Consider the following 13,945-nt stretch of genomic DNA (forward strand, 5'->3'; position numbering starts at 1 on the left):
CCTGGCAGTCTACCATAACTACACAGGATATACCTGCTGGTATTGAGCTACATAAATAAGTCAGTGCCTCTAGACAACCAGCCTTTCAATGAAACTGTGCAAACTTGTCCTTCAAACCCATTACACAGGCAGCAGGCAGGTAGGGCATGTGATGAAAAGCTTAAGGCTTCCTGTTCTTTAATCTTCCAGGTTCCATTACGCAGTTGGATCAGCTGCAACTGAAATCAGCACTACCATGCATGCCATCTATCTTACATGAAGCTGGTTGATATTCCTCCCACAGGACAAACACAGTAAGGTTGATAGGAAGAACCTTCATCAACTGCTTTTCTGTGAGGCATAGAGGAAAGTAAGTCAGGAAATAAAAGTAGCTAGGAATGACACAACTGATCTGAGTGATGACTTCAAATACATTAAGAACAGCATTTTCCAGAAACAAAGCACAACAAAATCTGAATCCAAGTTATGAAGCTAAAGGTAAAGAAACCACTAGGGAAAGAAAGTGTTCTTGACAGGCATATATGACAAAACCTGGAGAATAATTGATTTTGGGACCATATGTGCATATGCTGCAGTTACAGGGTATCGTGATTGTTCAGACATCTCCCCTTGCAAAACGATGCAGCTTCAATTCCATTATTGTAATACTCAAGTTAGGAGTGGGAAGCAATTGACGTGTAATTATGTACATATTCCATGTATGTGGAATGGTCAACAGGAGACTTTACAGTAGTATATGATAGGAAAGAAAACCAGATGACTGCTAACAGCAAGGAACAGAATAACTTAAGGGATCATTTGCCAATAATGAGCTGTTCAACCTGTATCCTTCTTTTATTACAATCTCTCTGGTCGTGCTGGTGTTTGTACTGATAACCAGCTGTGTTAGAGGCTGTAGAAGCTATAAGTACATTTCCCTAGGTTCAATGGATGCTTGAGTCAGGTTAAAAATTGGTGCTGAAACCTGGAATTAAATTACTATCCTTTAGCAAATACGTAACTAAGACAACAATGAATGAAAAGAGCATGGAAAGAAAATGACACTGGATAATTAAGCTTGTAACACCAGGGATAAGACTTTCTATCTGCACTACTAAAACTAAGTCTGTAGGTATAATCAAGATAGAATAGCTAAAAAAAGCAGAAAGAGCTGGTTTAGTAGGTTTCGAACGCTAGAATCAAATAATGTGTTACTAATGTGCTGGAAGTAAAGACATAACAGTGGCAAAAAAATATTTCTCTTTGGAGAGAAAAGTTGTTCAGGCTAACTAAAAACATTTGCAAGAACAAGCTTTAGTGAAGAAGAGACTAAAACAAAACATTACGCACTTCCAGCTTATGTTCTTTCTCTGCAAGGAACTCTTTTTGACATCGGAGAAAGTCTGATAACATTCGAGTTAGCTGTTTTCTATCATCTATTTCAGCTGCCAACCTGCCATTGTAATCCGCCAGCAACATACATGCATCATCTACCATTTTGGAAAGTTGCTCTCCAGATTCTTTATCTAAAAAGCAAGCAGAGAAAAACAGAGAAAGCGTGATTCCATTACGTACCATTATGTTCTTAGAAGAGCATTTCGGTTACCAAGCTCCCAACCCTCACCTGTTATTCTGTCTAACAGGGACACATCCTGGACCTCTAGAGGCAAGGAAGCTATTCTCTGGTGAACTGCTGCATCCCCAGAGGCAGCATTTTCTAGTTCTTGTAATGCTCTAATGAGATCTGTGGTCTGAAAAAAGCATGCAAGATTGAGAACTAGTTTAAATAAATAGATCCTAGAACAAAACAAAAGTATTTTACAACAAATTTACAGTATTGATTTGATGGTAATTTTAGCAGCATTTACAGTATCACCTCTAGAGTCAAAACAAAACCGAATCTTTAATCTCAGCACAACATTGCAGTGTTTCTAGTTTTAAGGTCACCTTTCTACAAGAGCTTTTTCATTTAAATTCGTGGTATAGGAATACTTATAAACCTTTTCTTCTTGACAGTAGTGATTATTTTACAGTACGTTTCATTTTTTTATACATTTTTTAAAATTACTTTTCTTGCTGTTTTGCTTCACTATTGCAAAAGACTGCACTTCTGGAAGTAGGGCTGATATTCACAGAAGCCCAAATAGCTGCTACAGAGAAACATACTCAATTGTGATGACTTGAGGACAGTAGTTCTTTGCTATAACAAAAATCCTTTTGAGACAGGGCAATACCGCAACAAAACCCCACAAGAAAGAGCTGTAACAGTGAAAGGTAGACAAGAATTTTTCACAACCATTGTGAGTGAAACTTTGGGAAATATTTTATCGATAAATTCATAACAATCTTACACTCTAGTAGTGTTCCTACTACCCTGAAAACTGAATAAGAACTAAATACATTGTAGAAAGTACTGCTGAAATCCTGATATGAATAAAGCTGGACATACAGTTCAAACATTTGGGTTTAGTATAAAATACATAGTTACAGCATACCCCACTGAAAAAATATTATAAGAAAGTTATTTATAAAAACTTTATAAAAACTAATTATAAAAAGTTTTATGTGTAGCCACCCTTCCCCAGAAACAGTACTTTACTGAAAAACAGAAACTATTCAAAAAAAAAAGAGTAACAGAAAAATTCTATATTAAACCATATGTAAATAGATAATTTTATAAACATGCTTTTACCTGAGGAGGATCAGTGGGAGAACTTCGAGGTGAACAGTTATTTTCATCAACTTTGATCTGTTCATAGGTGCGCTTCCTCACCTTTCTGTCTCCATCTAAAAACAAACACAGCAGTCAGGGAAGTGCTATTTCAAACAGGAGACTGAACCATCATACACTCACAGAATACTCACACAAAGCTTGCCTAAGTTGTTCTAATACATCGTTTTCATAAACAGACCTTTCTTCCCAGATAGACAGCACTCGGCCAAGGTGTTTCTTACAACTCTCATCAGACTCACTGTTACAAGGGAAAAAAGCAAATATCAGCACTAGGTAAAAGTATAGCACTGCTTCATAATTATTTTTCACAAAAGGAGCTTCACCGATTTTAGCAATATCCAAGCATCAGAAGTGAAATAATCTCAGAAAATAACTAATTCACATTTTAAAGAAAGCAAAAACCAGCTCAATGTGCTCTAGCAAGCAGATGACAAAAAAAAAAGGGGCAACACCCAACTCTTGTTTTTTTTTTTTCAACCCATAAATCTGCAAACACTAAAAATAGTTTTATGCTGCTTCAACAGCTGTGTATCGTTGTGAAAATAATCCTGTATCAAGACTCTAGTTTCCTCATGCAATGGTATTAGAGGCTGCTGGGGAAAAACAAATCATGCAACACCTAGTAATGAAAAATGTTAAACTGTTGTACCACATAAACACAGACAGTAAGCAAGTTTTACATTCAGGAAGAGCTAACAGCCTTCCAAGGCAAAAAGGGAATGAATGCTGATGAATTTACTACAACAGCAGTAAGACTATTAAAGATCACAAGAACAATGAATAAATGAAACAAGATTTCAAGTACAGAAATAGCACATGAAGACTAGTTGGGCCAAAAGACATCAACTGAAATGCCCCTCAAATGCAGTGTGAAGGACACTGCACATACAAGTTTACTGTACCTTGAAACATGCTTAAAAGCCTCCACTATTACTGGAGCAAAGTCTTTTGTAAATTCTGGTCCTTTCCTTTTGCTGTTCTGTATGACATCATTGGCCAAGTACAGGAATGTCAGCTTCCTATTTGGTTTTGCTAATAAAAAGAAGAACAATAAATAATTAGAAATTCTATTTCCTTCAACTAATACCTATATATCTAGGTTCATACTGAATACAAACACCCACACCCTGAAATAAAGTGTGGTTTTCCCATTTTCATTACTGCTTACACCATTTCACATTTCAAGTATTTTCATGTGAAAGACTTTATTTACTCATTGGGTTTTCTCTCCCTTCTGCTCTTTGTTCAAGTTCTTCTTCCTTCACAGTATGACACAGCTTTCATTAATGCTATCTCAAAAAACCAACAGAAAAAATCCCCAGATATTCCGAAGTGCTCTTCATCCCCAAACTATTTTCAGGCATTTTCCTGAGCCTTTTATGATTCCTGTTTGGCGGCCTTCATGGATTTCTTCCAAGTACTTCCAAGCCTGCTCAAATTTCTTACACTCATGAAGTCTTCTGCTGAGGCACTTCACAGATCCACAATCATTCATGTGAACAACCTCCCCCTTTTCAGTCTGAATTTCATTCAGTCTTACATAACCACTCCTCATTATCACATTTAAGTAAACTGAACAGTCAATCCCTAGTCAGTGTCTTTGTATCACTGTGACACTCCCTCACCTCCAAATTGTTAAAACACTCATGTCAGCAGCTGTAATAGCACAAAAATGTTTTCAAAAACCACTTTCAAGCTCACGTGGTGTATCTCTTCTCCAAGCACCTTAAACGTCTTGTACCACCTCTCTTAATGTGCAAAAGACTACACGTTCCCAATTTACAAATCACTTCCCAAAATCTGTTCCATGTTTTCTACATGCTCCTACCTGGGTATTTTCACTTACACTTCATTTAACCTTCATTAGTCTGTAAGTTTCTTGGAGCTGAAACTCTTATTGTAACGTATCTATCCTTGGTTAACACCAGAATACCATTACCACCACATAATCTCAATATGTACACTCTGATTTTAAAAAGAGGTTTCTCCTGAAAGACAAGTTTTTTCTGCTCTTTCAAGGAAAGCAGCACTGTGGTAACAACAATCCAGGATTTCTTATGATTTGCGCAAGCAAATATGATTTGATTTTGTTGCTTTCTACTCCATCCTCTCAAAAATGCATAACTACCACCCTCACATATAAAGAGAAAAGTCAATGTTAATATGCTTTCACTCTAGGGAAATGTTTTTGAGAATAAATTTTGCACTACAGAAATGAAAGACTTCTCTGAAGGATTTCTCCTTGAAATACTGAATTCTTTCCAGTCTCTTGAACAAACATATCTAACAAGTTGTGAGTTCTGGATTGACTGCGGAAAAAACACTCTCTTAAATGTAAAAATGCACTTTGCTTACAGTCAAGATAAACTAAAGAGTAGGAAACAAAAACAAATTAGCCAGGAAGCGCTGGACACAAGGTGTACTCTATTAAGAGTCTGCTCCAGACAGTGAAGTCACTACATGCAAGCAGCCAGGAAATTAATCTATTTTGGTCAAAATCTGGCTAATCTATAATGTAGGTTTTATAAATTTGTGCTGCTCAATTTCTGTATTAAAATCTGACTGATAAGAAAACAACATATCTCTTATGTTTTATGTAAATCAGAGTTCTGACACCTAGCAAGTTTTGAATTATTCAAAGTGAGAAGGTCAGAAAACACATTGTTTCACAGGCATAATCAAAAAGTAACTAGTGTTTACCAATAATGGCCCTGCCCCCTCTCTAAGTCCTTAAATAAGCCCAGAATTAGGACTCAAAATCTAATGAAGCAAGCTGTTCCCCCCCTCCCCCCCCACATCCTATATCCTCTGGAACTGCATGCAGGACAGGCCTTTGCCTGTCCATTTCACCAGGAAAAAAAATCTCATTTTTTAATCCTCAGTCATGAAACCCATTTGTGAGAGACCATAATTTCCTTCTTTCCAATAAACAGCCAAATCAATTGGGCTGGCAAAGACATGAGATGGATATGCAGTGACATGAAGTCAGGTAATGCTGACTCTCACAAAGCCTTGAGTTTATCTATTAAATACAGTAAAATATTGATGTATCATATTTGGTAAAAGCATCCTTTCAGGCTTCTTTCTCCAAGTATTACATTTTCAGCTCCTGCTACAATTCAACACAAACAAAGCTGTGCAGAATGAACAAAAATCCTAGACCCACCATTAAGCTATCTCTGCCTTTGGTTGAAAACTCAACTAATGTTCTACCCTTATTATTTACAAAGAAAATTGTGAAGTAAAATTTAATTCCTCTTGCTGTAACAATGTGCTGCACAAAATTCCAAGGGTAAAAATTATGAGAAGTGCTCCCTCTCCCTTCACAAATCTTCAGGATTTACATACTGGTCTACTGGCACTCTGCCTTACACATGAGACTGAAGTGCAATGTAACCTCTGGCAACTGAGGCCGACACCTGAGCTGAAAACATTCTACTGCTAGTATAACTATATCAACTAGTGATGTCTGAAACACAAATTAAATTCAGGATCAAACAGATCTGTTCTTGAGAAAGAACTATGTTTAAAGCATCTCTCTTCAGTCGCATCTTCAGTAGCAGTGACACCAATTCTCCAGCCTGGGGCACTGATAAACCTCGGAACATCAAAATGGAACAGACAATTTTTGAAGGTCCTCAACAAATGGCAAGGCTAATAGAAAAAGCCTTCTTACTGTTAGAAGTAAATGAAGGGAGAAGACCTGTAAGAACCTAGGTTGAAGAAGGATCTGAAAGGCACACACTGCCAGAATGTACAGTGTTAGAAGTAGCCATCTCTGTACCAACAGTACCCTCTGCAAACACAAGACTGCCAAGAAATCACCTGTGTTGGATTGAGTCATCTTTTCAGAAGCTGTGCAGTGTTCATGTAACTCCTCTGCTTGTTGTGGCTAGATTCACCATTTAGCCACCAAAGTAGCTTCCTGAAGCACTGGATTCTGAAATACTTCAATATGTCAACAGTGCTGGCTGGTATAAGAGCCATACTGTGCATATTACTCTTAAAGCATCTTTGATGAGACTACATGGAATTGGCACCTTGCAAATGAAACTATGTCTGTACCAAAAATGTTTCTGACATGCTTAAATGCCAATGAATATTCTTCAGATAATAATGATATTTCACCAACAATGAGCATACTGAGATATCTGCAGTGGAGACAACATTATCAAGTCTTAGTTTTTGGCAATCCATTCTTCTCAGGAATGTATTCCTGTTAGCCCTGTCAGGGATGCCCGGTTCTCTAATAGTTCAGTACCAATGCCTGACATTATTTGCTTTAATCCATAAGACTTGGAGAACTCTTAACACTGACAAGCCACCACTTTAGTGCAAGTAACCAGTATTTTACCCTGAAATACAATAAATCAGTCACTTTCACCGAGGTTAGCCTTGGCAATCAAAGTCAGCAAAATCACCTGTATTTGTCTTCTCCAGGTTTACCTCCTGCATTCCAAATTGAGCTCCCATGAAGATTGCTAGAAACATGCCCATTAGTTTCATGCTGTTTTACACCTAGAGCCAAGAGATATTTGCTGTCACAGATATGACATATGTCATACTATGACATATACTATACTAGAAGAAACTACAGAAAAACACACAAGCATAAGAGATTTCACTTGCATCCCACTTCCCAGTACAAGTGTATAGACTGACTGAGCCATCTGAAAATGTTACATTAGGACATGGCTTTCTACAGGCCAGCTCTGCTGTGTCAACTGGCCTTGAAAGAAAATACCACTGAACAAAGGATTTGAGACAATAAGCATCAATATGTTCTCTAATATGGATTCAAATAAAGACTTTGCTAAATTGCTTTTGAATTACTTTAGTCAATACACATGCAGGAGAATTTATGAGTGACACCACTTCTCCCAAAATCCCTGGGACAGTTTCTTACAGCACACTTCACACCTTTGCAAGAGGAGCTCATGACTTCTCTGTAAATACCTGACAATCTTTCAAGCTTTTTCTAACAAGACCAAACATTGTTAAGTCAAGCAGCACTGAAACTTGAGTGGAATATCACTGATACTTCACACTGCAGAGAGCTAACATGGATTTTTATGCAAGCTGATTAAGCAGAGGATCTTTGGTAATATGACTCTAAAAAGCCACTGCCATCAGAAAAGACAATTCAAAGATAACATAATCCATAAAAGGCATGCTGCAACATGCTGCAACAACAAGCACTTAACCTTAAAATTCATTAACCTTCTACTAAGAAAAGGTTAAACTAAGCACTCCACCTTGTGCAATTACCAAGGTTTGATAATTGCAGTGGGGTTTTTTTTGAAAGAAGGAAATGGGATTGCCCATTGAATGTGTTCAAGATTTGAGGGTCCAAGTATTTTGACTGGTTTTGGGAACACAACACACAGCCACTGCTGGGAATAAGGCCCTTAGCATCAAATTACTGCAGGGATGCCAGAAAGCTGGTCACAGACCAAGGAAACCATTCCAACATAATTACTCTGCAGAAGCTTTCCACTGCACTTAGTGCATCCTGAATTACCTGAACATATGAAACAAACCAATTCCTTTCACTGCCTCACCTAGTTGGTAAAATGACAAGATGGATATGAATCAACTGCAACAACACCTTCAGGACAGTAAAAAGACCCTACACTTCAGTACCAGAATGGTGAAGGACACACAGGTACAGGTGACATGCATGTTTGGACTACACAACCCAAATATAATTGCTATAAATGGAAGGCTCTCATATTGCTACTCTGCTGCTCCTAACTGCAGATTATTTTGTAAATCATTGTAAGCAGCAAATAAGTTTCCCTAACTAGACTCAACAACACCCATTCATCTGAAGTTTCGCTTGTCTGTTGCTCTCCAAACCTTTTGGCATGGATGTCTCAACCAGGATGTGGGCATAATAACCAGTGAAATCCAAAAGCCAGTTTTTCTTCTCTTAAATAAAAGAAACCAAAATTATTTATTCTCTCACATGGGACAATGACACTATACCACCACTAAGTAAAATAATCTTACAATCACCAGAAAAGAAAGATTCCTTCTCCTGGCAGAAAAAACTACAGAAAATAATTGCTTTAAACCAGGAACTTGTTTCCTGTGATCCACTTCCCATCTGCAAGGCAATGTATTGCAACCACTTTTGGCTATAGTTGTGCTCCAAAACAGCTAAGTATTAGAGTAGCTCAGATGTAGTACAACTTTCAGATTTGCTTTAAGTGTTGCAAAGCCTTCTCAATTTACTTACTAAAATCCTCTATCTTCCAAATTTAAGCAGCTGCCACAACAGCCACTAGCTTCAGAAAAACGTATTTCATCAATGCGAACAGCTATACTGGATGAGGACCCAAGCATCAGCCTATGTCCCAGTGGCAGAAGCTGTAGACAAACCATAATCAAAAAAACCCCATGTAGCTTCTTATACCGTGAAAGACTTCAACACCCAGAAAAAAACAAAACCAAAAAAGAGTAATAAACTGGAACAGCAGGTGAACCGGCAGAGTCAAGCACTACAAATACATCTCCCTGTAACAGCCCAGATGTACCTACACAACTGTGACTCTCCTAAGGGCAATACACAATGGCTCTACTGACCTAGATAAACTGTGCAGGGAAGACAGTGATCAGTGCGACATGGGTGACAGATGAAAGCCTAAACAAGAGGTCAAGTGATTAAGGAGGATGGGGGATGATCACCATCAGTTTCTGTTACTGACTAATCATTGAGATGCTGCGTTGGGCCCTGAAGAAATAGATACCTGAATCGGGAAGTAGGTTTAAAGATACAACACAATAGTGTCCTGTGCAGGGCTAAGACTTGAACATGACGATAGCCGTGGGTCCCTTCCAACTCAGAGTATCCTGTGCTTACTAAAATATCACTAAGAAATAAATCCTTAAGTGACACAGCTGAACCTGGAAAAGCTAACACAAAATAAGATGACAGGAAAAGATTCTTATGGACAACAAAATAACAAGTCCCATATTACAAACTTTTAGCAATTTTGGGTTTTTTGCATTGAAAAAGAACATATTTTAACCAAGTACAGCAAATTGTACATTGAGCCTACTGAACAAGCAGTTACTGTTCACCCTTGAAGACAGACACTTTGAATTGCGAAACTGAAATTTTCCATTTCAAAAAATGAACATATAGCAAACCTGTACAGTTGCAGAGTGTCCTGAAACCAGGCAGCAAGAGATGTATGCAAGAGAACATACCTGACTTGCAAATAAAAAATACATTCTCAACAGACTCCATCTCAGAACAGCCTATTAAAGGCGTTTCTCCCTAAGGAGTTTCCCAGCAGCCATTCAATGACTGCAGGCTTACACAACAAATGTGTATGTTATGCCACTACTCAATTTAAAAAGAAACCCTATAAGTAATTCTCTTTATGGACACACAAAACCACAGGTTTAAATGGCCCACCAGTTGTCTCTTTAAAATGACTGAGGTACTCACCAGTTAATTAATTAGTATTACTTAACTACTTAAATACTGAATAAGCTTATGATTACTGAGTAATTAACTATTTAACTTTAAGAGTTACATTTCGTACCTCTGCAATTTAGCTGAAGCACGATCATTTCCCTCGATACACACTTTTCAAGAAAACCTGTACATGAAGGTGTACGGAACTGATGATCCATAAGAATGCCAGAATATGGGACCTAACCACTGCCAATTAATCCAAGTAAACAGAAAGGCACTAACATTTTATGCTGTCTAAATTATATGCAGATTTGAAAAGCTATCTTTTCACCTCTACTCCAACATGGCATAAAGAAAAAGATTATTTTATATATAAAAGAATCAGAACCAAACATTTAGGAAAGAGCTCTGACATTAGGACTGGTCTTTATGAATAGCTAGAGACATGTTCAGAAAGGCTCATGCAAGCTCATCTTTCACGAATCTTTTGCCAAAACTGAAAGCATCCAGAAAAAAACATAATACCATTGTACTGTGTTCAACCCAACTAGTTATACAATGTTCCTGAAAAGCAGTAGGCTGGAAGGAAGGAAGGTCTGGAGACAGGGCTGACAATAAAAAAGGGGATACAATGAAAGGAAATAAAATCTAGAAAGGCAAGGTTCAATTTTCAGTTCCAGGACACTACTGGCTAAAAATAGCAGCTAACAATGTCAATAATTTTGATATCCATGTTCCCCAAATAGCAGTAATTTTTTTCTCAGGTAGGAGAGAAATCATGTTTCTATAGCTTCAATGACAGGCAAGTCAGAAGCCTTAAACTTACTCTAGTTATGGCCTCATTGCCAATATCCTACTTTGTGGTGTTTTATGCACTTGCTTCACCACAGGACAGTTTTCCTCTCATGCTTCCCATGCTGTCTGCTTAGATCACTACTTCCACCTTTGGGTATTAGGCACCATCTTACAAACCTGTGCAGCAATTAGCCAGAAGTTAGTATCAGGTAAAGGCAAGCTAACATTTATGAAGCTTGGATATTATAAGAGATAGAAAATCAAAATAAATACTGTATATATATATATATATAGTGTATATTAACTATGGGAGCTTCAAATGAAGCTTCCTATTTTCTAACACGAAACACTTCACATAGGCCTAAAAGACCAAAAGGGTCAGGACCTTGAAAGCAACTAAGCTATTCCTAGCACAGGTAGAGTTTCACGTGCTTTCCACAGACATTTGAAGGTTTGCATCCAAAGAGAGGTCACAGCAAAATCTTACTTTGAAGCAGTAAAAGCCGGACAAAAACTTCAACAAACAAAACAAACCAAATTATGGCAGCTATTCTCACCAAAAGCTCAAAAGAAGGTTGTTATCTTGCCTCTTAATGCCACTTTCAGACATGTAGCCCAGGTTTCAAAGATTTCATTTCTCCAGTTAGTCAACCACCAAAAGAGGAAAATTAAAGTTAAGGACTGCCCATTAATATCACAGATTACTATGAACTACTGTGCATGATTATTAAGACAAGCAACAAAACTCTGTGTCTATTTCAATTCATTTAAGATACCTTCCTGGTATCATTCAAAACCCCTAACATTCGTGTTGTTTGATTAGAAGGCCCAGAAATGTGAAATGTTTCAGACACAGGTGGAAGATCCATTAATTTGCTCCTGGAACAAAAAAAGAAAGCCTGCAACTAACACAGTGAAAACGTGTTTGTGTCCTAAGATGGAATATTGCCACCAAGTCAGTCTTTCTGCAGTTAGTACAAAAAATAATTCAACTCATGCCTCAAAGTTATAAAAATAACAAATCCCAGGAAAAAATTTTAAACAATACCGCAGTAGCCATATTACACAAAACTCAGTGGTTCCTTCTTCTCTCTTATGTCCTGTAGTGGCTTAGTGCTGTTTTTCTGCTCAGTCTGAAAGACTGTGACTTCTATTTTTCCCATTAAAGATCTACATATTAATGAAGCTCCAAAAGAAGCTACTGGAAAACAGCATCATTTCGTAGTTTGAAGCAGAGTTGCAGCAAGTGAGTTTTCTTTTTCTTAAATGAACCAACTTAACAAGAAGTTATTATCCAGTCAGGTCAAATAAAGCATCCTATGCCATTTCTCCCTTTCACTCCCTGAACTACTGCCTATACCTGCAAGTGCTTTCCTGTTAAAGGGAAAACCACATTAGCATTTAAGTCTGCACGCTGATCATTGCTAAAGAAACTCATGTTTTTATTATATTAATATTGGTATTAACCATCTGGCAAAACTAGGAAGTAAAAATCACTTCGGACACATTACACTGCTCTTCCCTCAGTATATTCCCATCTTCATCTGCCCTTCAAGAACAGTTTCTGGAAAAAAAACCTGAACAGACATGGAATTCAAATAGTATTACAGCTAACCATCACTACAGACGATGAAAAGTAATACCTAAAAAGGCTCTGTCTTAAAAGAGCTGTAATACTAACAACAAAAAGCTCTGGCTCGCCGGATTCCTTCCGGTTTCCCACTTCCCTTTCTCCTTCAAATGGGGAGATAAAATACAAGGGGCAGCCTCCTTAGAGACATCTCATTATAGGGAGAAGGAAAAACGCGAAGGAAAAGAGAGGAGCGAGTAGAATAAAAAACGAGGGAGAAGCACCTGCCAGCCCACGGCCATCGAGAAACGGAGGCCCGGCGTTTAACGCTGGCCAAGCAGCCCGGCTCTCGCCGGCGCTCAGGCCTCTCCCGTCTCCCCGGCCCAGGCCGCCCCTTTCCTGCCTCCTCCTGCCCCGGCCCCGCGGGCCCTGCCCGGCCCCGGGCTCACCCTTGCGCAGCTCCCGCTCCCACACGCTGACGATGAGCGCCGAGTGCTTGCGGTGGTGGATGAGCCACAGGCTCAGCGTCTGCACGCTCTGCTGCGAGTTGCTCAGCTCCGACAGCTTCCGCTCCAGCGCCGCCTCCGAGAACGCCGACATCGCCGCACCGCCTTGGGCCCCGCCGCTCCGTCCCGTCCCGGCCGGGCCGCGCTCAGTCCCCGCCTCTCGGCCCCGACGAGGGCGGAGCCGAGCGGCGACTCCCAGCCCTTCTCGCCGCGGCGGCAGCGCCCGGCGCCAACAAAATGGCGGCGGCCGAGGCGCGCGGGGAGGCGCGCGGCCCCGCCCCCTCCTCCGGCTGCGCTCACTTCCGGCCGGGCGCGCGCGGGGGCGCGGTCTGTGCGGGACCGAGTGCCCCAGGGGCGGGGTCAGCCCGCCACCGCCCTGCCCTGGGAAATAACTTAAAAATGCCGTGCAAATCTGCCCCCAGAGCGCAACCCAAGCCTAACGGTTTCTTTCACCCAGCAGGTCAAGAACAACAGAATCATTATGGTTGGAAAGCGCCTCTGGAGACCACCCAGTCCAACCCCCTGCCAAGGCAGGGTCACCTGGAGCAAGTTACACAGAAATGTGTCCAGGTGGGTTTGGAATGGCTGCAGAAGGGGACATTATATGACCTCCCTGGGCGGCCTGTTCCAGTGCTCTGCCACCCTCACCAAAATGCAGTTCTTCCTCATGTGGGGTGGAACTTCTTGTGTTTTAGTTTATGGTCATTGCTCCTTGTGCTGTCATAGGTGCTGCTGAAAAGAGTCTGAGACCATCCTCTTGGTACCTGCTTTTGAGATACTTGATTGTATTGATGAGGTCCTCTCTCAGTTTTCTCTTGTCCAGACTAAACATCCCCAGCTCCCTCAGTCTCACCTCGTTAGAGAGACACCCCAGACCCAAAATCATCTTTGTGGCTTCCACTGGTCCCTCTCCAGCTTCTCATCTTCCTTGT

At 39.9% G+C, this 13,945-nt stretch overlaps 1 protein-coding gene across 1 annotated transcript in view; it reads right to left on the bottom strand.

Annotated features, from left to right (window-relative positions):
- Positions 1-13,260, bottom strand: part of RPRD1A (regulation of nuclear pre-mRNA domain containing 1A) — a 43,611-nt gene extending 30,351 nt beyond the window's left edge. The window contains exons 1-6 of the mRNA XM_021528778.2: positions 12,957-13,260; positions 3,616-3,745; positions 2,845-2,951; positions 2,672-2,766; positions 1,604-1,730; positions 1,330-1,505 (exon numbers count right to left, since the gene is read on the bottom strand). Of these exons, the coding sequence (XP_021384453.1) occupies positions 1,330-1,505; positions 1,604-1,730; positions 2,672-2,766; positions 2,845-2,951; positions 3,616-3,745; positions 12,957-13,107 (786 nt within the window). The 5' untranslated portion in view covers positions 13,108-13,260. The remainder of the gene's footprint in view (positions 1-1,329; positions 1,506-1,603; positions 1,731-2,671; positions 2,767-2,844; positions 2,952-3,615; positions 3,746-12,956) is intronic.
- Between the last annotated feature and the right edge of the window lie 685 nt (positions 13,261-13,945).

Source organism: Lonchura striata, chromosome 1, assembly GCF_046129695.1.
Source record: "Lonchura striata isolate bLonStr1 chromosome 1, bLonStr1.mat, whole genome shotgun sequence".
NCBI classification, from domain to species: Eukaryota; Metazoa; Chordata; class Aves; order Passeriformes; family Estrildidae; genus Lonchura; species Lonchura striata.